Genomic DNA, 25,674 nt, shown 5'->3' with positions numbered 1-25,674 from the left:
GAGGGCTATTTTTAAAGGGAATACAACCTCATGTGAGTTCATTTTTGAAACTCTGTTTTGTTAAAATGGAATCATATTTGGGGCCTGAGGCTCATGGGAAATGTTGTATCGATGAGGTCGATCACCATGACAACAGAAACTCACCGGTGGGGAAGAATCTGATTTTCTGATACGTGTTTATTGTCATTGAGGTAAATGTGTCAATGACGCTGCACAAAACACACAAACCTACACACCAATCCCCCCCCCGGCCCCCCCGACCTGCTTCCCCGAGCCCCTGTCTGCAGTGTTGTGGTTGGACTGGATCGAGGTTTCGAGGGATCGGTTCCCGTTTCTTGCGGCCGTGCTGCCGGTGACGCCGCTGGAGCTCCGAGAGGCGGAGCCAGCGGGGTCGCTGTGGTCCTGAAGCTCCTCCCTCTCCCCGTCGCCTCTTCCGACCTCCGGGTGGCGCTCTTCTTTGCGTGGAGCACACCCTCCGGGGGTCAACCGCCCAAATCCCTCCCCGTCCTGGACCGGTCTGCCGTCCGCCCCCCTCCGGCTGGAGGGTTCTGGGGGCTCCTCGGGTCTGGGCCACAGGCGATGGTGCTGCTCCGGCGATGAAGAGGTCGGGAGAACCGCCGGTGAAGACGGGCCTTTCCAGGTCAGGGGAGGCGAGGCGCGTCCCGGCCCAGAACGAGGCGTTTTCCATCTGAGGGCCGGGTCATCGGAGTCTCTCAGGAAGGAGACATTGCTGGTCTCTGACCTCGGTGACCCGGCCTGGGAGGAGGCCGGAAAGGGCGTCCGCCTCTCGGCGTACGTGGAGGACAACTTGGTCGCGTCCACCGTTAACTTACAAGCCACTTCAGGACTTCTGGTTGGGGAGATGCTGCTCCTGCCGTAGGTGGGGCTGACCGCGTCGCTGGCTCTGCAGCGGGGGGGCAAGCGGGGGGGCCTGCTGCACACGGCACCACAGCTACTGCAGGACACGCTTTGTGTGGCATCGTGGGTGGTGTCGGGGGTACTGGTACAGTCGCTGGCTAGACTGGAATAGTTGCTGGAGCAGAACCGGCCGGTCGGGACCTCGTGCTGGATGTTTGTGGGCCTCCCCGTCGGTAATGCTGGGTGAAGCTTTCTGGATATGCTGGGGCTGTGCCCCCCCCCCCGGGAGCCCCGAGAGCAGAGAGACGAGGTCCAAGGTAACGAGTTGGAGTGGCAGCCGGTCTGAGAGCACAGGCGGTCCGAGGCGGGGCTTCTGGGTAATTGAACCGCTGGATCGCGGCGGTCCGGCTGGGCCTTGGCCGGCAGGGTGAAGGCGCTGCGGGGCAGGACGGGCGACCCCCCCCAGGACCGGCAGCGGGGGGGGGAGTGCTGGTAGTGCTGCGGCAGGGTCGGGCTGTAGTTCCTCGGGTCGACAAATCTGCGCCCGAGTTCCGGGGATCCGAATTCCTCCAGCGCCCTGCAGGTGGCGTCTCTGGCCGGCGGGTCGGGGCTCGCCCTCTGCAGGCAAGGCGAGCCTCGTGGGGAGCGGCTTCTCCACGAGTCAGGGCGGTAGGGGTCCCCCTGACCCGGCATCGCACCGTACCACACCGGGTCACTCGACCTCTTTGGGAGCCGCCGGCCCTCCTCCATCCAGTGGAGCGGATTGGCCGGCTCCCTTTGGTCGCCCCCCCCGCCGCGGACGTTCGCCTTCTCGATGTAGCCAAAGGTGACCAAGGACGTCCTCCCCTCCTCGCTCGTGACGCCTGTGTCCCCGAAGGACCGGCGGTGTCCGGAGGGCGTGGAGGGTACAGACGACATAGAAGACGGGGAGGTGAGCGTCTTTCCGCGGCAGGGTTCCACCTCGGAGGGGCGGTTGCGGGCGAGGTGCGACCCACTCTGACCCGGGACGGTTGCTCTGGGTCCAAGGACCTGGAGCAACTGGCTCAAACCCTCGTGGGACAGATCTTGCCGGTGGAACTGGGTGGGAGACCCCGTGGCGTCTGGGCTCTGGAGCTGGAAGCTGACAGAGTGCCTAGAAGAGGACTTTGAGGGGGACGAGGAACCCGGGGGCGGAGCCTGGCGGCGGTCGGGGCTGTGGGACTCAGGGATGACGTCGGAGCAGTGGAGCATCCGGTGGGCGGCGCCGTCATCGCTCCCTCCGGGCCCCTGATGTTCCTCCTCGGAGACGGAGCGCACCTCAACGTACAGGTGGAGAACATTACCTGCCTGGGACATCGCGGCCCCTCAGACACCCAAACGTCCTGTAACCCAGTGACCGTGTGATGAAGGTCATCAGTGTCCCCTCCACCTGCAACGCGAAGCAGAGGTTATTCTACACAGTTCAAAACGTGCAGACTGAACATCTGAATCACAGCAGATGATTCTGGATTTGACTCTTTTCAGATCTATCATCTTATTAGTTGGTAATCAATCAACTTTTGTCTGAACTTAATGTTGAACTCTGAAATCAGTTTGAAGATTGCGTGCATGTCACTAAATTATTACACATGAATATAAACCTCAGAGGTACGAAACAGTGAAAACTGAGTGTGACTGATAAGCACACAGTTATCCCTACTTTTCCTGGACTCAGCTAATAGGATTCCCCCCCGTCCCCTTTCCCCACCCAGCATGCACTGCTCTGCACACACACACACACACACCTGTGTGTCCCGGTGTCCTCGCCGATGACGCCTCTGCAGCAACGTCCCCTGTGTTGCCGTGGAAACTTCCTTTCTGTGCCTCCCCCTTGGTTACCGAGGAAGCCGGGGCTCTCCTCCCTCTCTGAACACTTGTTGTCTGCAGTAGAGCCGGCTCATCGTGGATTTACAGGCTCCACTCGGCTTGTCCTCCTCTTTTGACTCCTCCTCTTCCTCTTCTTCTTCTTCCGATCTCCTTCAATCAGCTGATGTACCCTCCCCTTCTTCTGGGCAAGCTGCCAGCCAATCAGGTCCTCCAGAGCCTGCAGACCTTTCTTCTGTCGGCCAATGGTGAGCATCTCTGACAGATGGCTCAGGTTATTACAGTGTGTGTGAGGGTTTAAAAAAGGACAATTTAAAGTATTACAGGAAGACACAGACTGCTGTGTAGCCCCACCCCACCACACAGTGATGTGATGTCAGAATCCACCCACTACAGTACAGTCTAGTTTAGTGTCTGTGGTGAATTCAGGTGTTTGTAATGACAGTAGTAAAGTCTAGTGTCTGGTGAGTTCAGGTGTATGTAATGACAGTAGTAGAGTTTAGTGTCTGTGGTGAGTTCAGGTGTCTGTAATGACAGTAGTAGAGTTTAGTGTATGTGGTGAGTTCAGGTGTCTGTAATGACAGTAGTAGAGTTTAGTGTCTGTGGTGAGTTCAGGTGTCTGTAATGACAGTAGTAAAGTCTAGTGTCTGGTGAGTTCAGGTGTCTGTAATGACAGTAGTAAAGTCTAGTGTCTGGTGAGTTCAGGTGTCTGAACTGACAGAGGTACAAATCTAGTGTCTGGTGAGTTCAGGTGTCTAATGACAGTAGTAAAGTCTAGTGTCTGGTGAGTTCAGGTGTCTGAACTGACAGAGGTACAAATCTAGTGTCTGGTGAGTTCAGGTGTCTGTAATGACAGAAGTAGAGTTTAGTGTATTTGGTGAGTTCAGGTGTATGTAATGACAGTAGTAGAGTTTAGTGTCTGTGGTGAGTTCAGGTGTCTGTAATGACAGTAGTAGAGTTTAGTGTATGTGGTGAGTTCAGGTGTCTGTAATGACAGTAGTAGAGTTTAGTGTCTGTGGTGAGTTCAGGTGTCTGTAATGACAGTAGTAAAGTCTAGTGTCTGGTGAGTTCAGGTGTCTGTAATGACAGTAGTAAAGTCTAGTGTCTGGTGAGTTCAGGTGTCTGAACTGACAGAGGTACAAATCTAGTGTCTGGTGAGTTCAGGTGTCTAATGACAGTAGTAAAGTCTAGTGTCTGGTGAGTTCAGGTGTCTGAACTGACAGAGGTACAAATCTAGTGTCTGGTGAGTTCAGGTGTCTGTAATGACAGAAGTAGAGTTTAGTGTATTTGGTGAGTTCAGGTGTATGTAATGACAGTAGTAGAGTTTAGTGTCTGTGGTGAGTTCAGGTGTCTGTAATGACAGTAGTAGAGTTTAGTGTATGTGGTGAGTTCAGGTGTCTGTAATGACAGTAGTAGAGTTTAGTGTCTGTGGTGAGTTCAGGTGTCTGTAATGACAGTAGTAAAGTCTAGTGTCTGGTGAGTTCAGGTGTCTGTAATGACAGTAGTAAAGTCTAGTGTCTGGTGAGTTCAGGTGTCTGAACTGACAGAGGTACAAATCTAGTGTCTGGTGAGTTCAGGTGTCTAATGACAGTAGTAAAGTCTAGTGTCTGGTGAGTTCAGGTGTCTAATGACAGTAGTAAAATCAAGTGTCTGGTGAGTTCAGGTGTCTGTAATGACAGTAGTAGTTTAGTGTATGTGGTGAGTTCAGGTGTCTGTAATAACAGTAGTACAAACTAGTGTCTGGTGAGTTCAGGTGTCTAATGACAGTAGTAAAATCAAGTGTCTGGTGAGTTCAGGTGTCTGTAATGACAGTAGTAGTTTAGTGTATGTGGTGAGTTCAGGTGTCTGTAATGACAGTAGTAGAGTTTAGTGTCTGTGGTGAGTTCAGGTGTCTGTAATGACAGTAGTAAAGTCTAGTGTCTGGTGAGTTCAGGTGTCTGTAATGACAGTAGTAGTTTAGTGTATGTGGTGAGTTCAGGTGTCTGTAATGACAGTAGTAGAGTTTAGTGTCTGTGGTGAGTTCAGGTGTCTGTAATGACAGTAGTAAAGTCTAGTGTCTGGTGAGTTCAGGTGTCTGTAATGACAGTAGTAAAGTCTAGTGTCTGGTGAGTTCAGGTGTCTGAACTGACAGAGGTACAAATCTAGTGTCTGGTGAGTTCAGGTGTCTAATGACAGTAGTAAAGTCTAGTGTCTGGTGAGTTCAGGTGTCTGAACTGACAGAGGTACAAATCTAGTGTCTGGTGAGTTCAGGTGTCTGTAATGACAGAAGTAGAGTTTAGTGTATTTGGTGAGTTCAGGTGTATGTAATGACAGTAGTAGAGTTTAGTGTCTGTGGTGAGTTCAGGTGTCTGTAATGACAGTAGTAGAGTTTAGTGTATGTGGTGAGTTCAGGTGTCTGTAATGACAGTAGTAGAGTTTAGTGTCTGTGGTGAGTTCAGGTGTCTGTAATGACAGTAGTAAAGTCTAGTGTCTGGTGAGTTCAGGTGTCTGTAATGACAGTAGTAAAGTCTAGTGTCTGGTGAGTTCAGGTGTCTGAACTGACAGAGGTACAAATCTAGTGTCTGGTGAGTTCAGGTGTCTAATGACAGTAGTAAAGTCTAGTGTCTGGTGAGTTCAGGTGTCTGAACTGACAGAGGTACAAATCTAGTGTCTGGTGAGTTCAGGTGTCTGTAATGACAGAAGTAGAGTTTAGTGTATTTGGTGAGTTCAGGTGTATGTAATGACAGTAGTAGAGTTTAGTGTCTGTGGTGAGTTCAGGTGTCTGTAATGACAGTAGTAGAGTTTAGTGTATGTGGTGAGTTCAGGTGTCTGTAATGACAGTAGTAGAGTTTAGTGTCTGTGGTGAGTTCAGGTGTCTGTAATGACAGTAGTAAAGTCTAGTGTCTGGTGAGTTCAGGTGTCTGTAATGACAGTAGTAAAGTCTAGTGTCTGGTGAGTTCAGGTGTCTGAACTGACAGAGGTACAAATCTAGTGTCTGGTGAGTTCAGGTGTCTAATGACAGTAGTAAAGTCTAGTGTCTGGTGAGTTCAGGTGTCTAATGACAGTAGTAAAATCAAGTGTCTGGTGAGTTCAGGTGTCTGTAATGACAGTAGTAGTTTAGTGTATGTGGTGAGTTCAGGTGTCTGTAATAACAGTAGTACAAACTAGTGTCTGGTGAGTTCAGGTGTCTAATGACAGTAGTAAAATCAAGTGTCTGGTGAGTTCAGGTGTCTGTAATGACAGTAGTAGTTAAGTGTATGTGGTGAGTTCAGGTGTCTGTAATGACAGTAGTAGAGTTTAGTGTCTGTGGTGAGTTCAGGTGTCTGTAATGACAGTAGTAAAGTCTAGTGTCTGGTGAGTTCAGGTGTCTGTAATGACAGTAGTAAAGTCTAGTGTCTGGTGAGTTCAGGTGTCTGAACTGACAGAGGTACAAATCTAGTGTCTGGTGAGTTCAGGTGTCTAATGACAGTAGTAAAGTCTAGTGTCTGGTGAGTTCAGGTGTCTGAACTGACAGAGGTACAAATCTAGTGTCTGGTGAGTTCAGGTGTCTGTAATGACAGAAGTAGAGTTTAGTGTATTTGGTGAGTTCAGGTGTATGTAATGACAGTAGTAGAGTTTAGTGTCTGTGGTGAGTTCAGGTGTCTGTAATGACAGTAGTAGAGTTTAGTGTATGTGGTGAGTTCAGGTGTCTGTAATGACAGTAGTAGAGTTTAGTGTCTGTGGTGAGTTCAGGTGTCTGTAATGACAGTAGTAAAGTCTAGTGTCTGGTGAGTTCAGGTGTCTGTAATGACAGTAGTAAAGTCTAGTGTCTGGTGAGTTCAGGTGTCTGAACTGACAGAGGTACAAATCTAGTGTCTGGTGAGTTCAGGTGTCTAATGACAGTAGTAAAGTCTAGTGTCTGGTGAGTTCAGGTGTCTGAACTGACAGAGGTACAAATCTAGTGTCTGGTGAGTTCAGGTGTCTGTAATGACAGAAGTAGAGTTTAGTGTATTTGGTGAGTTCAGGTGTATGTAATGACAGTAGTAGAGTTTAGTGTCTGTGGTGAGTTCAGGTGTCTGTAATGACAGTAGTAGAGTTTAGTGTATGTGGTGAGTTCAGGTGTCTGTAATGACAGTAGTAGAGTTTAGTGTCTGTGGTGAGTTCAGGTGTCTGTAATGACAGTAGTAAAGTCTAGTGTCTGGTGAGTTCAGGTGTCTGTAATGACAGTAGTAAAGTCTAGTGTCTGGTGAGTTCAGGTGTCTGAACTGACAGAGGTACAAATCTAGTGTCTGGTGAGTTCAGGTGTCTAATGACAGTAGTAAAGTCTAGTGTCTGGTGAGTTCAGGTGTCTAATGACAGTAGTAAAATCAAGTGTCTGGTGAGTTCAGGTGTCTGTAATGACAGTAGTAGTTTAGTGTATGTGGTGAGTTCAGGTGTCTGTAATAACAGTAGTACAAACTAGTGTCTGGTGAGTTCAGGTGTCTAATGACAGTAGTAAAATCAAGTGTCTGGTGAGTTCAGGTGTCTGTAATGACAGTAGTAGTTTAGTGTATGTGGTGAGTTCAGGTGTCTGAAAAAACAGTAGTACAAACTAGTGTCTGGTGAGTTCAGGTGTCTGAAAAAACAGTAGTAAAGTCTAGTGTCTGGTGAGTTCAGGTGTCTAATAGCAGAGGTAAAATCTAGTGTCTGGTGAGTTCAGGTGTCTAATGACAGTAGTAGAGTTTAGTGTCTGGTGAGTTCAGGTGTCTAATGACAGTAGTAAAGTCTAGTGTTAGAGTTCAGGTTTCTGGAGGATCCGGGTCGGTCCACGGTGGACTGGTCCCTGCTGGAGGCCTGGTGGTCTGAGCTGAAGGAGGTTCTGGTGAACCCGGACTAGACCTTCTCTGATGTCTCAGGTTTTAGAGACGTTAAAATGATGTTACTGTTCCTTTAAGGGACTAAACAACATTTATCCTCACAACCACCATTCCACCAAAGTCACCACTCTGAGGAAACTTAACATCACAACCTCAATCTTAATTCTCGTTTTCATTTAAAATCATGTAAAATAATCACGCTGGGATTTTAAAGACATACCAAACAAATACGGTCTTATAAGTGTAATATATTCTTATTGTTTGTGTGGATATTCAGTGAAAGTTTTGCTTTTATAAAAACACATATTACCTGTAATTGCTATTCACGGGCCAACGATCTCCTTGTTTTATTTTGATAACGTTAAATATTTGATAAGAATCATGAGCACAGCCTGACAAGCACATATTTGTACATTTACTCACTAATTAATTCTAGACTTGTTTCATGCAAAAAGGTTAAAAATATTATCAAAACATGTGAAAAATAGGAATGAATGAAAAAAGAATATTAAAAAGAGGGAAAAATAACTTAAAGCTACATCGTATAAATACTGACAAGGACACCAAATGTTGATTATTATTAAGAGTGAATTACTGATCATGTGTGATTTTAAAGATCAGTAGGAACCAATGAGCTTAGAGTTGAGACAGGAAGTCGGACCCAGTTGAGGGACGGACCGACACACTGCTGGTTTTATATGGTCCTTAAAAAAAAGTATTATTGTTTGTTCCTTTTTTTTCTAAACAAAAAAAAACGTTATTGAAAAAAAAAAAATTGAAAAAACTGATATTATTTTGAAGGATGTCATGTATTGTGGCTTCTGATTCCATAATATAAAATATCAAATTGTTTTGCAAACAATTAATTTAATTTTTAAGTAATATTAAAATCTATGTTGGAAATTCTCTTCTTCTTCTCTGGTTTTCTTTTACTCAGAAAAAAAACATTCTTTAAAACAATCTAAAATAACATTAATAAAATGTTTAACTGAGCATCTGACTTGTTGCAATTAAATGAAATAGAACTGTAAAAATAGCTATGCAGGGGTCAACGTATATTAAAGACCAACTGATGAAATATTGATGAGCGATATCATAAATAGGTCATCAATAATTCATTCATTCTAACAAAATAAACATGTGATCAACAAAAGAACACGAGCTATTTTAGTCAAAAGCGTTCTGTTTCTAGGAGCGTCTTGTTTCCAATAATCAGTATCGATCCGACACGTCGCTCATCTTCACACGGTCTGCAGTTTGAACCCTGGAACGCAAGATGTAAAGCTTGCTCAGGGGCACTGCTGCAGGAACACGGGCTTGAGGCGCTGCTCTGAGCAGACTGAAACGCTTCTCATGCGGAACCCTCCGTTAGGGGCCTCGGCGCCTCTGTGAGCCCCGCGGAGGCGCTCCGCCGTGCGGCGTGCTTGTGACCGCGGGCGGGGAGGCGCTCGGTGCTCCGCACACGGCTCGGCAGTGGGCACGTTGCTAAAGGAAACTGCTGTTTTATGGAGTTCTACGTACGCCGAAGGGAGTAGGAGATGCCAATCAATCGATAGAGGTGTTAAAGTATAGAGAGACATTTATATAAACTAGCTAATATCCCCAAAGGTTTACAACGGCGGCTTTAATCAAAGGAGTTCCGCACTTACCCAGAAGAGAGCGCGCGACGCAACGTTAGCTGGTCGCTTCCGACCGACCCGCCAAACCACGGGAGCACCGACTCAGTCACCCGGGGGGGTCCATTCACCGGCAACGGGTTCGGTACTGGCCGAACCGACAGCCTCACCGGAGGCAAATGTTACGGTTCAACTGACCCGAGAGTAACGGCGAGGTTACGTTACATGCCGGGAAGCATCCGCCAAAACGAAGCTTCACTCCGTAAATAACGTTACTTCTCCTCCTCCTCCTCCTTCTCCTTCTCCTTGTTCTCCTCCCTCCTCTTCTCCTCTCTCTCCGGCGGCTCTTCTCGGTGTTGTTTTTCGGCGGGTGGTTGACATTAGTTTACGTTCTCCACGGTGACTTCGACTTCCGCATCGCTGCGGTGACGTAACGGCAACGTCAGGAGACGTCAGAGAGGACCGACTCATTCAATAATGATTGAATTATTGAATGAGTCGGTCCTCTCGGTTCAATGAAGAAATACAAATTGTACGTATAAACAAATATACACCAGAGAGAAGATTTATGTTTAAAGTATTTCTACACTGTGGTATTACTGCAGTAAAATATCAGAGTACACTGCTCACACACATCCGGCCCGAGATGAAGATGATGAAGAGTTTCATGTACGGTGCATTGTACTTTTACTGCAGTAGAGGATGTCGATTCCTTCTCTGGGGTTAAATGAACATTAACAGCGGATTGTTTAATCCAAAGTGACTTACAATAAGTGCTTCCATCCCAGAGGGAGCAGAACCAGAACAAGAATCAAGTCAAGTACAATTTCTTGAAGAGAAGCAAACTACAAAGTGCCAATGAAGTGCTTCCTAGTCCAGGTAGAGTCGTTAGAGGAGTGCTTTTAGTGTGAGGCGAAGTAAGAAGTACAACAACGAAGAATCTGGAAAAAAATATTTAAGATCACGTGGGGGGAAGACGCATCTCAAAAGCAGGTGCGTCCTCTAAGCCCCGCCCCCAGCTAATAGGCTTTATAATTAGTCCGGTGAGGGAAGCTCGAGGACAGACGGACAGACAGGAGACGCGGACCGGAGGCTTCGACCCCACACAGGGATCAGACATAACGCATCAATAACCATGTTGGAGGAGAACGGCACGCAGCTGCGGCTCCGCGAGTACAGCTTCGAGCGGCGCTTCGACGAGAGAGGCGCCATCGAGTGGATGCAGGCGAACTGGTGAGCGAACAGTCTGTTCATGTTTGTATGCAGGCGAACTGGTGAGCGAACAATGTGTCCAGGTTTCACTCTTTGATTCAGTAGTTTCTTGGAGTAAATTCCTCACACAGAAGCCTCACCGCAGGCGCGGGATTCGGTCACTTTTCGAATCCCATAAAATAACCGTCACTTTAAATGAAACCGTCATTAAACGTGCGTGAATGCGGGTTCGTGACGATTCGGGTCCGACACCGAAACTACCCGTTTAACAAACACAGGTGAGGCTCTGATCAGTGGGGGCGGGCCTCAGCATTGGAGAGCTCTGATTAGTCCGCTCATTGGATGATACAGGCGTACTGCAGGTGAGGCAGTGACGTCATCCTGTTGCATGGGCAGTAAGAAACATTCATTTACATCCGGTTATTCCAGTTAAAAGTCCTCCACGGTCACACCTAGGTGGTGAAATATTAAAGTATGTACCAGACTCTCATTCGATCTGAAATAACATGACTTCAAATATAATCGACCTCATGAGACAGAAGTTTTTGATTATGACAAATTATTAATTATAATGTCTTGTGTAACTGGTAAACAAAATATTTGTACTTTGTTTCATTTGAATGAATGATTTTAATAAACAAGTCTTGCATCAGTGTGGAGAGGTAATCTGAAGGTGACTCAGTGGGTGGAGCCTCAGGTGAATTCACCATTCTTTGGTTTATGGTTGCTAGGCAACCTAGGTGTGACGTTTGCATTAAGGTGTCTATGAAAGCCGGACAATGGAGACTCAAAACTTAAATGTTTCTGCTACAAAACTTTGTTGGTGTTGAAGTCTTAAACTGTTTCCTTTAATATTTAGTTGTTGAAGTCTAAACGTTGTTTCTCCTGCAGGAGTAAATCCTTCCTGTTCAGCGCCATCTATGTCGCCCTGGTGTTCGGAGGCCGGCACTACATGAAGCATCGACCCAAGATGAACCTGCGGCGGCCGCTCGTCCTCTGGTCGCTCAGCCTCGCCCTCTTCAGGTAACACCGCGGTGTCCCCCTACCATTATACCCCCTGAAGAACTGCAATTCCGCTCTGACTATTGAGCAGATATGTCCGTGTACGGGCGCATGTGGCGCTCGCGCCAGCAGGCAGCAGGTCAGTCTTCAGGGTCGTTCTTTGCTCTTCAGTCAATGAATAAATCTCCAGTTCTGAAAGAACTGATGCTATTGCGTTATCTCCGCTAACCGGTTCAGGACCAGCCATTTTTGGCAGGAGCTCATGGCAAACAAGGCCCTGCCCCCATTGGGCCATTGGCTCCTCCCTGTGCTCTGATTGGTCAGGACCCTCTTGTTCTGGGTGACAAGGTCAATGTTCACCTGGCGGGTCAACGTGTTTGATCTGAGATTAAACCCCCTCCCTCCCCCCAGTATCATCGGAGCGATGCGGACCGGCTCCTACATGGTCCACGTCCTGAGCGGCAGCGGCTTCAGACAGTCCATCTGCGACCAGAGCTTCTACAACGGGCCCGTCAGCAAGTTCTGGGCCTACGCCTTCGTCCTCAGCAAGGCGCCGGAGCTCGGTGAGTTCTGAGTGAGGTCATGTGATTTGCGGGTGGCCTTGAGAATGCGCCGCCTCCTGATATGTCAGGTTTAACCTCCGCCCCCTTCCGTCACCCCCAGGCGACACGGCGTTCGTGGTGCTGAGGAAGCAGAAGCTGCTGTTCCTGCACTGGTACCACCACATCACCGTGCTGCTCTACTCCTGGTACTCCTACAAGGACATGGTGGCCGGCGGCGGCTGGTTCATGACCATGAACTACGGCGTGCACGCGCTCATGTACAGCTACTACGCGGCGCGCGCCGCTGGGCTGCGAGTGCCGCGGCCGCTGGCGGCGCTCATCACCAGCGCTCAGATCGGGCAGATGGCCATGGGGCTGGCAGTGAGCGGCCTGGTCTACAGGTGGATGCAGCATGGCGACTGCCCGTCGCACCTCGACAACATCGCCTGGGCGGCGCTCATGTACCTCAGCTACCTGCTGCTCTTCTCCAACTTCTTCTACCAGACGTACCTGCGCCAGAAGACTACCAAGGCCGAGTAGGGGCGCGCCGCAGTGCATTATGGGGGATGGAATCGGCTTCTCTGAATTGAATCTGGATGATTCTCGTTAATTAATTTATTCGTCTTCTGACTGACTGAGTGTTGGGATCGTAAATCACCTGCTTGTGATGTGGCGGCGCGTCGCCTCTGACTCCACGGATTGGACCAGCAGCAGAGGGGGCGGGGCTAGGCCGTCGGAGGCGATGCGGCGCTGGTTGGACTGGTCTGAGCTGCAGCAGAAACGTTTTTAACTCGACAAGGATCAGTTATAAGATTTCTTCTATTGGGATTTCGATGAGTTTTGACTCCTTTAAAGCAGCGACAACTTGTTCTTAATTTTTTTTAAATGAATTCATCGTTTAGTGTTGAGTCTTCTACGAAACTTCAGATTCAGTTTATGCAGACGAAAGAACAGTTGGTTTCCTTTGACTTCTTGCTGGATGAAAGAAGCAAATCTGTTTGTTTAATATAATTGTCTCTAAACACTCATTGTTCCACTAAATGTTACTTTGTTAATGTCACATGGTGAATAATTTGTACTTAATGTTTTGCACCCGTTTGTATTTTACTAAATACTGAGACTTCTTAATCACAAACAGGTTTAATCTTTCATTTGTAATGTTATTTGTATTGTGTGATCGTGGAAGCTGATGATGAAGCTGATGATGAAGCTGATGATGATGCTGATGATGATGCTGATGATGATGCTGATGAAGCTGATGATGATGATGAAGCTGACTTTCTGCATGAACACTTGGTTTTTATGTGTCTGTCCTTCAGGGTTCAGATGTTTGTTTAATTTGACTTTACATAATAAAGAAGCGGTTTATAAATATGGAGTCTTTTCTCTTTTAAGCAGAAGCTTATGAATATTGAATTGGCACAAAGTTAAATTCTTCACATGTGATGCTAAAGACCGTAGATGATCAATGATTTATTTTATTTAACACGTCATTGGCAGTGACTCCTGACTTCAACCTGTGATGTTCTGAACATCAGAACCTGGCTGACCAGTGACTTCCTGCCGCTAAACTCTGCTTCATAGTCCGCTGATGTAGTTTCTCTGGATGGAATTGCACTCGTATCCAGCTGCACAGAATATTTTCAAGCTCAAAGTGATGCAGAACAGTTAGTCCATGTGTTTGTTACTTCTAGACCAACGTTATAAGGCTCCTTAAGCCTCTCCAGTTGATTCCGAATGCTTCAGCACGTGAATTAACAATATAATGCATGTATAAATGTACACATGGAAATCATTCAGAAAACAATTAAAAATACCTTTAAGTGTGTTTCAATTCATAAAGCTTCAGAGGCTTCCTGTGAGGTTTGACCTCAGCAACTCCTGACAGGAAGTGACATCACACAAAATGTCCCTGCAGCTTTAAGAAGACTGAAGAACCCAATGTGACAGATTGCTGATCTGTGGTCGCCGCCTCACAGGAAGTCCACACAGACACATTCAGAGTGCATGATGGGACTGAAGACGCTGCTGCTCATCGCCCTGCTCGCCGTTCTGGGTAAATGACTTCCTGTTTCCCTCGCTTTGTAAGACAAACTATTGTGATGTGATGATGAGTTGAGAGCAGATTTGGTCTATAAAGTGGAGTGAAGAGAATTAAAGTCCAGTATTGATCCTGAAGTCAGGCTCACTTAAGCTCAACAGGAAGTCACTCAAGGACCAACAACCAGGAAGCAGCACGCTCTTCATGAAGGAATCAATGTTGAACCAGGTCTCTTTAACAATCCACAAATATCAAGAAGTTGGGAAAGTGAGTGTTTCAGTGAAAGGTTGTTTGATGGAAGTGAATGAAAGCTGTGGACAGGAAACCCAACTCCGATCTCCATGGGCACCATGCGACTGACTTCAGTCCACAGCCGTACATGAACACTGACTTTAGCACACAGTCACACATGAACACTGACTAGCACACAGCCGTACATGAACACTGACTTTAGCACACAGCCGTACATGAACACTGACTTTAGCACACAGTCACACATGAACACTGACTTTAGCACACAGTCACACATGAACACTGACTTTAGCACACAGTCACACATGAACACTGACTTTAGCACACAGTCACACATGAACACTGACTTTAGCACACAGTCACACATGAACACTGACTTTAGCACACAGTCACACATGAACACTGACTTTAGCACACAGTCACACATGAACACTGACTTTAGCACACAGTCACACATGAACACTGACTTTAGCACACAGTCACACATGAACACTGACTTTAGCACACAGTCACACATGAACACTGACTTTAGCACACAGCCGTACATGAACACTGACTTTAGCACACAGTCACACATGAACACTGACTTTAGCACACAGCCGTACATGAACACTGACTTTAGCACACAGTCACACATGAACACTGACTTTAGCACACAGTCACACATGAACACTGACGTACCGGTGTGTGTTTCCCTCACAGAGCGGATGCTGGCGGCGGGCAGCCATCGGGGGGGCTTCGTACCCGGTTCCCCGGTCAACATCAGCAGGGAGGACCGCGGCCTTCGGCGCGTCGTCCTGGCCAGCGCCCAGTTCTTCAACAACCAATCAAATGACGCCTTCCTCTTCAAACCCTCGGCCATCCTCAAGGCACAGCGGCAGGTAGGCAACGATCTGTAAAGACATTTCACTGTACTACAACATTAACTGCAGTACACACTGATGTTCTTGTACTGTGCTGGACTGTAGATCGTCAAGGGGATTCGGTACCTGGTAGATCTGGAGATCTCCAGAACCGTCTGCCGTAAACGAGACAACAACAACAATCTGTCCAGCTGTGACCTTCAGCCTGCAGGTCGGCTGCAGCAGGTGAGTCTCCAGGAGATGTGAAGGTTCCTTGTTTGAGACCAGAGAAGAAGATTCATCCGTTCTATTCAGAGTTGTTCATATTTATATTCAACATCTCTTCTTTACTCCAGTTTGACTCATGGTGACCAAAACAAGTTAGAGGCATTTAGATGGAACTTCCTGTTCTTGCAGACGTTCCAGTGCCACACAGAGGTCTGGGTGATCCCCTGGCAGAACGCGACCAGAACCCAGGTGTTCCACTGCAGAGCCTGAAGCCACCTTCATCAGCAGCCCCTCATCATCATCATCTTCAGCTGTGATGGCCTTCATCGTGTTGGTGGTGCCCTCCACCTGCCCCCCTTCCACACAGAATAAAGTCTGTATTCACTGAGAGCTGTGAAGGAGACACGTGTCTTTTTAATATTATATGTATATATATATATACATATTTATGTATATGAATATACCTTTGGTGCCGATGACGCCACCTGCTGCTCAGAAGGAAAACAGCATCTATATTTGTCTTTTTATCAGTTTATTTTTAGAAGGCTGTAAATCAGCATGTAAAGTCTAAAATAATCCCAGCAGGAATTTGTTTGACTTTAAAATGTTACCACCTCCACAAACATTGTACATATAGTTTATTTTAAGGTGAGGCTGGTGCTGCAGGCCCTGCAGTGAGAGACCGACTCTCCTCGAAGTGATGTCTTTTACTTCCTGGAGGTCCCAATCAGAGTAACTGGTCCCAGCTCCTCCCAGCAGGAAGCTCCTGGCAGAGCGGAGTCACTCCAGCTGAGTGGGAGTCGTCACCAAAATGCCATTCATTTAAAGATGACACCACAGACATGTTTCTGATGCATAAAAGTGTTTAATCGCATTTTCAAACAAATAATCAATGTATTTAAATTAGGGCTGTCAAAAATAGCGCGTTAACGGCGTTAATTAGCTGTTTGTTGTTAATTACGTCAATTTTTTTGACGCATTTCACGCATGTGCAGTGTGACAAATTATTCAGGTCCGGAAAGAACCTCTTCTTCTAGGGAATGCACTTCATCCTATACAACACATTACTGCCACCTGCAGGCATACGTCAGGCCGTCAGGTTCAGCAAGTCGTTTGCGCCAGAGACCCTAACCCCCCCCCCCTCCCCCTCCCCCCGGTTCTCGCGCAGCGGAACAGAGAAGAAGAAAAGCTCCGCCCAGCAGAGCTTTGCTAAGAAAAATAAATAAAGAGCAGCGCCGAGATAGAGGAAAGACCATCGGAGAGACCCGTAATACTGTTCTGAAACATGCGAAGGAAGAGAAGCCAATGCGATCTAAATCCTCCCAGGTATGGGGATATTTCACACTGAAATGTGGGTGGTAGCGGATTTCTTTGCAGCGCCAGTCGTTCTAATCGCCGCGCTCGACTTCAAGGTGTAACCTTTATTATTGTTCGGTCTGAAACGGCGCGCCCAGTGACGGGTGGTGCAGCAATATTGTTGTTCGGGTGGAAATCGGGAGAAAGGTCGGTCCGGGAGATTTTCGGGAGGGGCTTTGAAACATCGGGAGGGTTGACATGTCTGGTCATGTCTGGTCATCGCAGGAGCACAAACTCACAGCAGAGTGGGATAAACTGCAGAGGCTCGAGACCCTTCTAGAGCCATGCAGGGAAATCAGTCTGTAACTTATCAAATAACATTGATTTGATTATTTTCTGGAATGAATTAAAAAATCAAATATCAATAACATGTATTTATGTAAAAAATAATAATTATGATAATAATAATGATAATTATGTATCTGTGTCCTGTTATTTATCTTTATTATGCATTTCAGAAAGAAAAAATTGTTAGGATTCAGGTGATTAATCATGATTAATCCACTGAAAATTCTGATTAATTTGATTAAAATTTTTAATCATTTGACAGCCCTAATTTAAATGAATGGTTTTCATCAAAAATACAGATTTTACTCAGTTTCTTTCTAAAGGAAGCTGAAGAGGAACCCAACACAGAGACACCTGACTGGTTCTATCCCAGCAGCTTTCAGAGGAGAACCGCTTAGTGCAAAAAGAGACCGGGACGACGTCCTCCGAAACAAGCAGCAGCTGGTCGGCTCGCTTCCTCAGAGCAGGAAGTGAGCAGAACCTGCTGGTGTCCAGAAGTACAGATGGCCGCATGCTAAATATTACTAGTGTCTACTTTATAACATGCTAACCGGTACAATTCATGACAGAACCACGTTTCAAATCCATATCCAAGACGTGATTACGACTCCTGAACCAATTTATCTGAATTACACAGAAGTCTAAAAACCAAAAAACATGGACGTCAACCAAATTGAACGGCTTCCTTCTAATGACAAATAATTACTTACGTTACACTCGTCCTCTCATTTCCAAAGCTTTATAGGTTCAAGTGAGAAATGGCAGCTCATAGCAGTGATAGCGTTAACAATGCTAACCCAGATGAGTCAAAGTTAGGTCTGGAGGTAGCGAGAAATGACCTGCTGTTTGTGTTTATTTCTATAATTAGAAATTAAATTGAATCATGTCAAAGTATTTACGTATAATTAAATGGCATTTTCGTTGCATGAATAATTTCTGCCAATTGTATTTACCCATTAACCCATTAAGTCATGTAGTGTAACTATACTGATTTAGCAGCAGCTTGTTAGCGCTACGATGAGCAAGCTAACGATGAGCAAGCTAACTATGAGCAAGCTAACTATGAGCAAGCTAACGATGAGCAAGCTAACGATGAGCAAGCTAACTATGAGCAAGCTAACTATGAGCAAGCTAACGATGAAGCCAAATTGAGGTCAAAAGTTTTGATTATTTGAAAAACAAATGTGAACCTGAAAGTTTGTATTAAAAAAAAATAAGTGAATGAAAAGTACTTTTGGGTTATATAATATAGTTTTGACTGAGTTCTATAACTTCTTTACAATCTTCACCTATATATATATATATTGTTTGATATATAATATTTGAACAATCTGAGACATCTAAAATAACTGCTACAGAAAAATACAATACAACAAATATCAAAAAATATAGAAGTGAAGATTGAAAAAATATGTTTTATTCAAATAAATGATAGAACTGAGTCTAAATTATATTGTACCTAAAAATACCTTTCGTCCACTTATTTTTATTTTTAATACATTTTTCAATGTTCAAAACCATAACGTTCAGGTTCACATTTGTTTTTGAAATGATCCAACCTCTGCCCTGGATGAGGTTCCATAGCTAACCGAATGAATGAATGAATGAATGAGCCAAATAGCTTCATTAGCTTCAGCTAGCAAGAAAGCATTTTTTGTATTCACTTGGTCGAAAAGATTTTAGTGCTGTGTCTCAGATCTGAGTTTCAGTACCAATATCAAAGCAAAACTTTATCTACAAAACTACTTTTTCAATGAACAGAAGAAGTCAAACAAGAACTGTGTCTGAATGAATGAACTGTAGAAATTAGAATGTAAATCTCGACCCCTCTGAGGGATCAGAGCAGGTTTCCATGTAGACACTGAGCTACAAAACCATTTCAGATGCTCCAAAGGTTTTTCAAATGTGAACTCACAACGTCCCCAAAACAAAACAGATCGACAAACATGAACACAAAGGCAGATTTTTAACAGCCAGGCTCTGCTGTTGGCAGCCTGGGGGTTCACCCTCTGGGGACCACGAATGTTGGAAATTAATTACGGGTTAAGAACCCGTCTAAATATGCCGATCAATGACAGACCCCCTGTAACCTTTTCACCCCCCCGAGCATCGTGACAGACCGCTTGTCACAGACGTCCCACAGAGTCACCAGAGTCCGCCAGCGTGTCGGTTTCATCTAGACCTTGCTCAGGTCCAGTTTGGCGATGTAGGGCGAACGGAAGGAGCCCAGATACAGGCTCCCTTCGTGCTCGTGGACTTCGCTGACGTAGGCCGCCACCAGGCCGTTGGGGTCGTGGAAGCTCCGAGTGCAGATGCCGCCGTCATGGAGCTCCGCCACCAGGCTGTACCGAGGGACAAACTTCATCAGCACCTCCTGGCTGAAGAGCTGGAGAGGAGGGAGCAGAGGGCAGGGTTAGGAGGGCATGAAGGAGTGAGGAACTTTCTATGAGCTTCTGTTTTGTTCAATATTTTCCTGTTTTGTAAAATCCTGGTAAAAGTTCTATGACATTCTAGGAAACCGTCCAGTACGTTTGCAGGTCAGAGTCTGCAGACAGATCTCTGTCAAGGGTTAAAATGCTCCTGGTCAGCAACAACAACACTGAGACATTCACACAAGTGTTGTTTCCTGGTACGAGAATCATCAAGAACACCTGGTCTGCAGTAGGAATCCTCTCTGTACCTTGAAGATGAATTTCTTGATCCAGGGCCTCTGGGACAGGAAGTCTAACATGGAGAAGCCGGGGTTCGGCCGCACCGACGACATGGCCACCCAGTAACCCCCGGTTGAGCTCGGACGAATGTTGTCGGGGAAACCGGGCAGATTGTCAATGAAGGTGTCCATGCCGCCTTTGTTCAGACCAGCAACATGAACTCTGACGTGGAAACACAAAGAGCTGTTCAGACCTGATCTTCTCCCACATCATGGATCAAGGCCACATATAGGACCATGTCTCTATAAGTGGACTGGGATCAAGGCCACATATAGGACCATGTCTCTATAAGTGGACTGGGATCAAGGCCACATATAGGACCATGTCTCCAAGTAGTCCATGGTACAAGGGGTCAGGTGAGCTTACCTGCGTATCCGGGCCATGGTGGTCTCTGCCACCAGCACCGATTCCTCGTCAGGGAGCAGCTGGATGCCGTTTGGGAAGCGAAGGTTCTCCATCAGCACCGTCAGCTCTCGGCTCTCTGTGTCGTACTCCAGCACTCTGACGGGAGACACAGGCTCTTATTGTGAAACATTGACAGGAAGTCAGACCTTCTTTACCGGGCAGATTTAGAACGTAAAAAGACCCAGAATCTAAAAAAAATAAACAACACTGGATGTATTTAATCCACTGACCATTAATAGCACTTTAAAATAACTATTCTCTTGACTAACAGACCTTTCACACAACTTCCCGGTTTGTTACTGGGATTACGCAATCGTTGTGGTGATCTTCTTCCTGTCTGCTCAGGCCACCTCTAGCGTACCGGGCTCTTCTTGTTATTGTTCTTGTTGATGTTTGACCAACATGGATTCAGGCTATGCAGCATGAAGGACCAACCGTTAGCATTAAAACGGGGAGCGCTGTCTGCAGCAGACCACTACGTTTTAGGGATCTGTTTGCTGCATGAAACCAGAGGCCTTTCTCCTGGAACCATCTCCCCCCTGAAGGTGTTTGAGCCAAAGACGCCAGATGTTGACGTCTGCATTCAGCTAACATTATTGTCGCTACACACAAGACGTTCACTTGGACAAATTGATACCATAATGCTTGATTAAAAGCAGACTACAATGCTTTAGTGAGGTATTCTATATGCTCTGTACTCTACCTACATTCTGTCTAAGTGGACACGCTAATGCTATGTCCTTCTAGCTAACAGTTCAGTAGCTAACAGTTAGCCTGATCGCTCTCACTTAAGTAAATTTGATACTGATGGACAAATTTCTCATGGAAAAATGTGTACCTTTTATTTTTTTAGTATTTAATTTTTTCCTCCACCAGTCTGTTAGTAAATGTAATTGTAGGTAAATCTGTTGTGAAGCTGTGAAGACTCTCTCAGAGAGATGTGTTGACAGGAAGTCCACTTCTTTTGAGAAAAGGTCTATTGGTTAATAATCTTTAATTTCCCCATGTGAATAACCTCTGACCTCTTAATCTGAATGGTCTCCTACCGTCCGTCGGCCGTGGCCTCCATGATGAGGTGCATGTAGTCCCTGCGCTGCCATCTGCTGCTGGAGTCCGTGAAGTAGATCTTCTTCCCGTCTTGAGTCACCGCCACGTCGTTGATGAACGACAGCTTCCTGCCGGCGACCACCTGACCCCCCGACACCAACTGGGTCGCCTCACCTGAGACAGAGACACACAGCAGGGTCCCGGTCTCCATGGTTACACACAAATGGTTATGATGCGGTTATTAGGGGGTGTTGATGGAGATGGTCTCATCCTCACATCGGTTTCTCTTCTGTGGACGTTGAGTCACACGATGCTTCATGTCTGTCATTAGTCTTATTTATTCCACTTGAGTTCATTAATTCAACCATTTCTACACCTCAGACAGTTTTCAGATTTTTAAGACTTTATTATATCTGTGATATTTTTGACAGGGTTAGCGTAACCCGCTGGGTTCTCAGCTTCTTCCTTTCCAGAGATAGTATTTATCACAACTAAAACTAAGCGTATTTTACATTATTAGTATCTATTAAAAATAAATGTTTGACCAGCAGTCTGATATAATATATCCCCCTCAGCCGTGATACTGTGGTTTTAAATGCACCAGCTGACAGGACTCACGTCACAAAGGACATGATGGAAGCACAGGCAGGAGAAGGAGATTTGATTCTTTGGAAACCTCTTATTGATCTAGAACATGTCACTATCATCAAGCCCAAATCAATAACCAAATAAAACAACGCATCCAACATGAAGGATCAGCGCTCCCCCCCAACGGCCCAAAGGTCCGGCTGAAAGTGTTGTCCTCTTAGCGGAGCATTTAGGACCAAAGACAAACAAAATGTTCACTGAACAAACAGATGTGAAAGAGTTTCACTTCGGCTTAGGATCAAGGTGCACTCTGTACCTATTAGTGCACCCCCCCACTTTGCAATGAGCAGTTCATACAAAGACCCCCGTCTGCTTTCAGAGGAACCCGCCCACCTCGACTCCTAATTAAAGAGCAAGTTGAGGTAGACAGCTTTTATTCCCAGGTCGATGTAGCCCTGTAAAATCTAACGTCTGGTTGTAAGAGGAACAGCTGCTTGTCGATCAGTCCATGCCCCCCCCCCCCCCATCAACAGACAGGTAAAGAGCTGCAGCCCGGATGCAGTCGACAAACAGTTGGCGTGTGGTTGTCCTCTCGGTGCTCTCAGAGCAGTGAGTCTGTGCCATGGAGTCCAGGTGACTGGCTACCAGAACCCTCCCCACACGACAACCACCCCCCCTCCCCCCTCAAGGTCTTAGCTTGAAAGCCCTCGGTGCCGAAAAAGCCTTCAGTCACACCTCCCCCCCCCCCGACTCCAGTCCCCCAGGCAGGTTCCCTCCACCACCGATACGTCATTGGCATCATCACATCATCACATCACATGTCATTTAGCTCACGTTTTTATCCAAAGCGACTTACAATAAGTGCATTTCCACATCGAGGGCTTCTCGCTATAGGGACAGTCCCCCCTCGTGTCCCAGCCTACATGGTGGAGCTGGTGTCTCCCTAATTTCCTCGGACGGACACCTCCAGGGGTCCGAGTCAGGGAGTCCAGCAGCTCAGAGACTGGACACGCCACAATTTGGGATCTTTACACCCCAAACCTGCTGTTTTTAACCTGCGCTGGCTAGCAACACCCCCCCCCCGTCCAAAGATCAGGAACATTCAAATCTACCACCCCTCACACCCACCAGAACCAGAAAGAGGAGAAGAAGAAGAACAGTAAGAATGAGAATGTCCTGCAGAGGCAGCAGCTCTCTTACCTGTGGTGGGGTTCACGTGGAACAGCCCCAGGTAGGCGTCGGCCACAAACAGAGTCCCGTTGGGTCCGACTCGGATCCCCAAAGGCCTCCCACAGCTGGACTCCTCCTCTCTGGAGCCTGCAGGAGACGCAGCAGTCAAAATACAGAATCTTCACACATTCGTTCTACTTAAGGATGTGGGGATCAAACGAGGAGGAGGACCTTCTGTGGTTCAGAGGAGCCGCAGGAGGCTCACAAGACCACCTGTTTGTCCTGGTTCTCTCTGATTGGCTGGAACCTCATGAGTCACAGAGAGATGTGTCATCTGGGAGTTTACCGTTTGAAGACCTGACACAATAAGGTGTTCTCTCTAAAATAAAATCTTCTTTCTTGAACTCACTCACAAATAACACTTAAAGAGGATCACAAACCAAAAGAGATTTTTTTAAGTGTTATTTTGCAACTACACACTCTTGTGATCAGAGTGTGTAGTTGTGTTTCCTATCGCTGACGTCACGTGTTGCCTGAACTCGTTTGTGTTGAAATCAGGAAGATGAACAGGAAGAAGAAGTCCGAGCAGGTCTCAACGCGTCAAACGGAACGTTAGAGCAGCTTCCCCCTCAGTGCCTTTGAGCAAGGCACACTGGCTTTTTACCACAGACAACCAAATAAAATGAAGTAAACTCAACTCATCAACTCAACTAAACAAAAGGGATTCAACTAGAAATAAAAACTTAACTTCCAAATAAAATCATACCTTCAGTACTTTTTGGCTAGCTGCTAGCCGCGAGCCGCTATTGAATTGCTCCCATTCCTGCAGCTGTATTTACAATGAATCTCAACCTGATCGAGTGTTTCTCTCACCGCAGGGAAGCTTTCCGAGTCTCGTCACCGTGTGAATCCTTCGACCAATCAGCTTCACTATCTTCCCATCAGCTGTTCCGGCGTAAAAAACATCTGCAGACAGAAGAGATGAACATCTGTCAGCTCCCAGTCTTCTTCACGTCTTCATCATCCAGTTTTACACTGAATGAAACCTTTAGCCTGGATGAGTGTGGGGCCGTAAAGGCGAGAAAAGCTGAGTGACCTCCGACCTTCAGCATCTGGAAACCGATTCATGTGAAGAAACCATCAGCAGTTCACCATGTCAGACGCAGCAGAGCCAGAGGTCTGTGTTTCTTCTCAAGTCCCCACCTCAACTAGAGCTGAATGTACAATGAGCTAAAAAGCGAATAACTCCACCCGTCCGTTTGCTTTGGCCCCCCTGTCGGTAGTTAAAGTAAACCAGACTAAAGCAGACCAAAGCAGACTAAAGCAGACTAATGCAGACTAGTGCAGACCTCCTATGTTGACGATGGACTCCGGTCCAGTGATCTGGTCCTCAAACAGCCTCTCAGCCTCTCGGAGCTTCAGGTTTGGTTCCCAGCAGCCCTTCATCAGCGGAGGCTCCTTCAGGCTGCAGAACACAAACCCACCAGCAGGAGACACGGCGGGGGTCACAGTATTAGTACTTTAAAAACAGGAGGAATACTACCACAAGTCAATCCATTCTCCAGATAGTACACCTACTGCTGTGCAGTAACTCACCTGAAGACCTCTGGGTGGATGGGTGACTCTATGATGAGGATGATGACCAGGAGAGGAAGAAGCAGGAATCCGCCCAGAGAGAGCAGAGTGACCTGGAAAACCTTCCCGCTGTAGGTGCTGAGAGAGGAACCGCCGCGTTAAACCCTCAAGTCCACTCACAAAGGAGTCAAAAGTGATCTGGAGCCACGTGGAACACCAGTGTGCCTTTGCTCTTTCAATTAGCCTGAGAGCGTCAATGCTAATCACTAGCATACACAAGGCTAGCACCGATGCTAATCACTAGCATACACAATCTTCTTTTATTGAGGAAAACTTGCTTGAAAGGAAGTGGTTAATAAACTCATGGTTAATAAAGTAGAAGTAGAGTCATTTTCTCATAGACTTCTATCGGACCAGAGGAGTCGCCCCCTGCTGGTCAGAACCAGATGTTCCGCCCTGACTGCAGCTGGAGCTTATTTTCAATGACAATATGATACAATAACAATAACACACACAATCTGAATCTGTATCCACAGCTGTCAGATAAATGTGAAACAGTAAAAACAACAATACTTCCTTCTTAAATGTAAACGAGTATTCTAGTACCTCTAGTTCAGTATAGTAGTAAATATACATGTACATCAGTATCATTTCTTCAGCAGTTCTCCAGCATGACGCTCGATGACGTAAATATCTGATAACATAATAATGATCCGCGATCGATGGCTCGGCGGCTCACGAAGGTGACGTCACGATGACGTTCCTCCCGGTGTCTCTGTTTTTGAGTCCACACCGGGATGCGGATCACGGAGTGGTGCCGGTTTCCTTTACTTACCCAGATCCCTTGTTCCGGTGCTCGGGCAGCTCGTCGGTGATGACCTGCGGTCGGTGCACCCTTCGGAACCGGAGCCCCTCCGTCTCGTTCATGCTGCACTGAGGACTCGGACGGTTGACCCGGTTCGGTTCGGCTCAGATCGGGTGTTGGCACAGAGTGGCTCGATGTAGTGAGGTTTAACCCGGGTACAGACGGACTAAACACGCAGAGAACCGAACGACCGTCATACCAAAGCTGTTGACACGGGCGGGTGAGAGCTTCCGGTTTGTGACTTCAAAATAAAAGAAAACCCGTCTTCGTTTTTTTATGGACGAATAAACGAAAACGAATAAATTCATTACTTTAACTAATTAAAATGTTATGTTTAATAAATGATAAGAAATCTATATATATATATATATATATATATATATATATAGAAATACAAACTGAAGTTAAAATGAATATATT

At 46.5% G+C, this 25,674-nt stretch overlaps 4 protein-coding genes across 6 annotated transcripts in view; 2 read left to right on the top strand and 2 right to left on the bottom strand.

Annotated features, from left to right (window-relative positions):
- psda (pleckstrin and Sec7 domain containing a) overlaps positions 1–10,020 on the bottom strand; it is a 38,052-nt gene extending 28,032 nt beyond the window's left edge. The window contains exons 1-2 of one of the 2 annotated variants that reach the window (XM_037464776.2): positions 2,622–3,406; positions 262–2,266 (exon numbers count right to left, since the gene is read on the bottom strand). In XM_037464776.2, coding sequence (XP_037320673.2) covers positions 262–2,193 — 1,932 coding nt within the window. In that variant the 5' untranslated portion in view covers positions 2,194–2,266; positions 2,622–3,406. Of the gene's footprint in view, positions 1–261; positions 2,267–2,621; positions 3,407–9,898 lie in introns of those variants that run through there. The other variant, XM_037464777.2, reaches the window with a different exon arrangement.
- A 209-nt stretch (positions 10,021–10,229) lies between these two features.
- LOC119213739 (elongation of very long chain fatty acids protein 6-like) lies at positions 10,230–13,285 on the top strand. Its single transcript, XM_037464780.2, has 4 exons — positions 10,230–10,363; positions 11,234–11,365; positions 11,756–11,907; positions 12,008–13,285. Exons 1-4 carry the CDS (start codon positions 10,266–10,268, stop codon positions 12,424–12,426), a joined length of 801 nt encoding a protein of 266 aa, XP_037320677.1. The 5' UTR covers positions 10,230–10,265; the 3' UTR covers positions 12,427–13,285.
- A 570-nt stretch (positions 13,286–13,855) lies between these two features.
- On the top strand, positions 13,856–16,494 carry LOC119213740 (cystatin-F). 2 transcript variants are annotated; one of them, XM_037464781.2, is made up of 4 exons: positions 13,856–13,942; positions 14,882–15,060; positions 15,148–15,267; positions 15,439–16,494. In XM_037464781.2, exons 1-4 carry the CDS (start codon positions 13,894–13,896, stop codon positions 15,517–15,519), a joined length of 429 nt encoding a protein of 142 aa, XP_037320678.1. In that variant the 5' UTR covers positions 13,856–13,893; the 3' UTR covers positions 15,520–16,494. The 2 variants fall into 2 exon arrangements, with proteins under 2 accessions (XP_037320678.1, XP_037320680.1); XM_037464783.2 differs by lacking the exon at positions 13,856–13,942 and adding an exon at positions 14,023–14,194.
- Positions 16,495–17,618: 1,124 nt separating this feature from the next.
- apmap (adipocyte plasma membrane associated protein) lies at positions 17,619–25,482 on the bottom strand. The gene is made up of 9 exons (XM_037464779.2): positions 25,225–25,482; positions 24,411–24,527; positions 24,164–24,279; positions 23,688–23,780; positions 22,845–22,961; positions 21,056–21,230; positions 19,971–20,105; positions 19,574–19,766; positions 17,619–19,279 (listed from the first exon to the last, which is right to left on the bottom strand). The coding sequence occupies exons 1-9, from the start codon at positions 25,314–25,316 to the stop codon at positions 19,070–19,072; spliced, it is 1,248 nt and encodes a 415-aa protein (XP_037320676.1). The 5' UTR covers positions 25,317–25,482; the 3' UTR covers positions 17,619–19,069.
- Positions 25,483–25,674: the final 192 nt, after the last annotated feature.

This window comes from Pungitius pungitius, chromosome 13, assembly GCF_949316345.1.
Source record: "Pungitius pungitius chromosome 13, fPunPun2.1, whole genome shotgun sequence".
Lineage (NCBI taxonomy): Eukaryota > Metazoa > Chordata > Actinopteri > Perciformes > Gasterosteidae > Pungitius > Pungitius pungitius.
This window is presented reverse-complemented; position numbering and strand designations above follow the sequence as displayed.

Excerpts from the sequence above, each read along its gene's own strand:
- LOC119213739 (XM_037464780.2), top strand. The coding sequence starts at position 10,266 with ATGTTGGAGGAGAACGGCACGCAGCTGCGGCTCCGCGAGTACAGCTTC. Across the intron at positions 10,364-11,233 it reads GAGTGGATGCAGGCGAACTG|GAGTAAATCCTTCCTGTTCA; the intron begins GTGAGCGAACAG and ends TTTCTCCTGCAG. Across the intron at positions 11,366-11,755 it reads CTCAGCCTCGCCCTCTTCAG|TATCATCGGAGCGATGCGGA; the intron begins GTAACACCGCGG and ends CCCTCCCCCCAG.
- LOC119213740 (XM_037464781.2), top strand. The coding sequence starts at position 13,894 with ATGATGGGACTGAAGACGCTGCTGCTCATCGCCCTGCTCGCCGTTCTG. Across the intron at positions 13,943-14,881 it reads CGCCCTGCTCGCCGTTCTGG|AGCGGATGCTGGCGGCGGGC; the intron begins GTAAATGACTTC and ends TTTCCCTCACAG. Across the intron at positions 15,268-15,438 it reads CTGCAGGTCGGCTGCAGCAG|ACGTTCCAGTGCCACACAGA; the intron begins GTGAGTCTCCAG and ends CTGTTCTTGCAG.
- apmap (XM_037464779.2), bottom strand. The coding sequence starts at position 25,316 with ATGAACGAGACGGAGGGGCTCCGGTTCCGAAGGGTGCACCGACCGCAG. Across the intron at positions 20,106-21,055 it reads GAGGCCACGGCCGACGGACG|AGTGCTGGAGTACGACACAG; the intron begins GTAGGAGACCAT and ends GTCTCCCGTCAG. Across the intron at positions 19,767-19,970 it reads ACCATGGCCCGGATACGCAG|AGTTCATGTTGCTGGTCTGA; the intron begins GTAAGCTCACCT and ends TTTCCACGTCAG.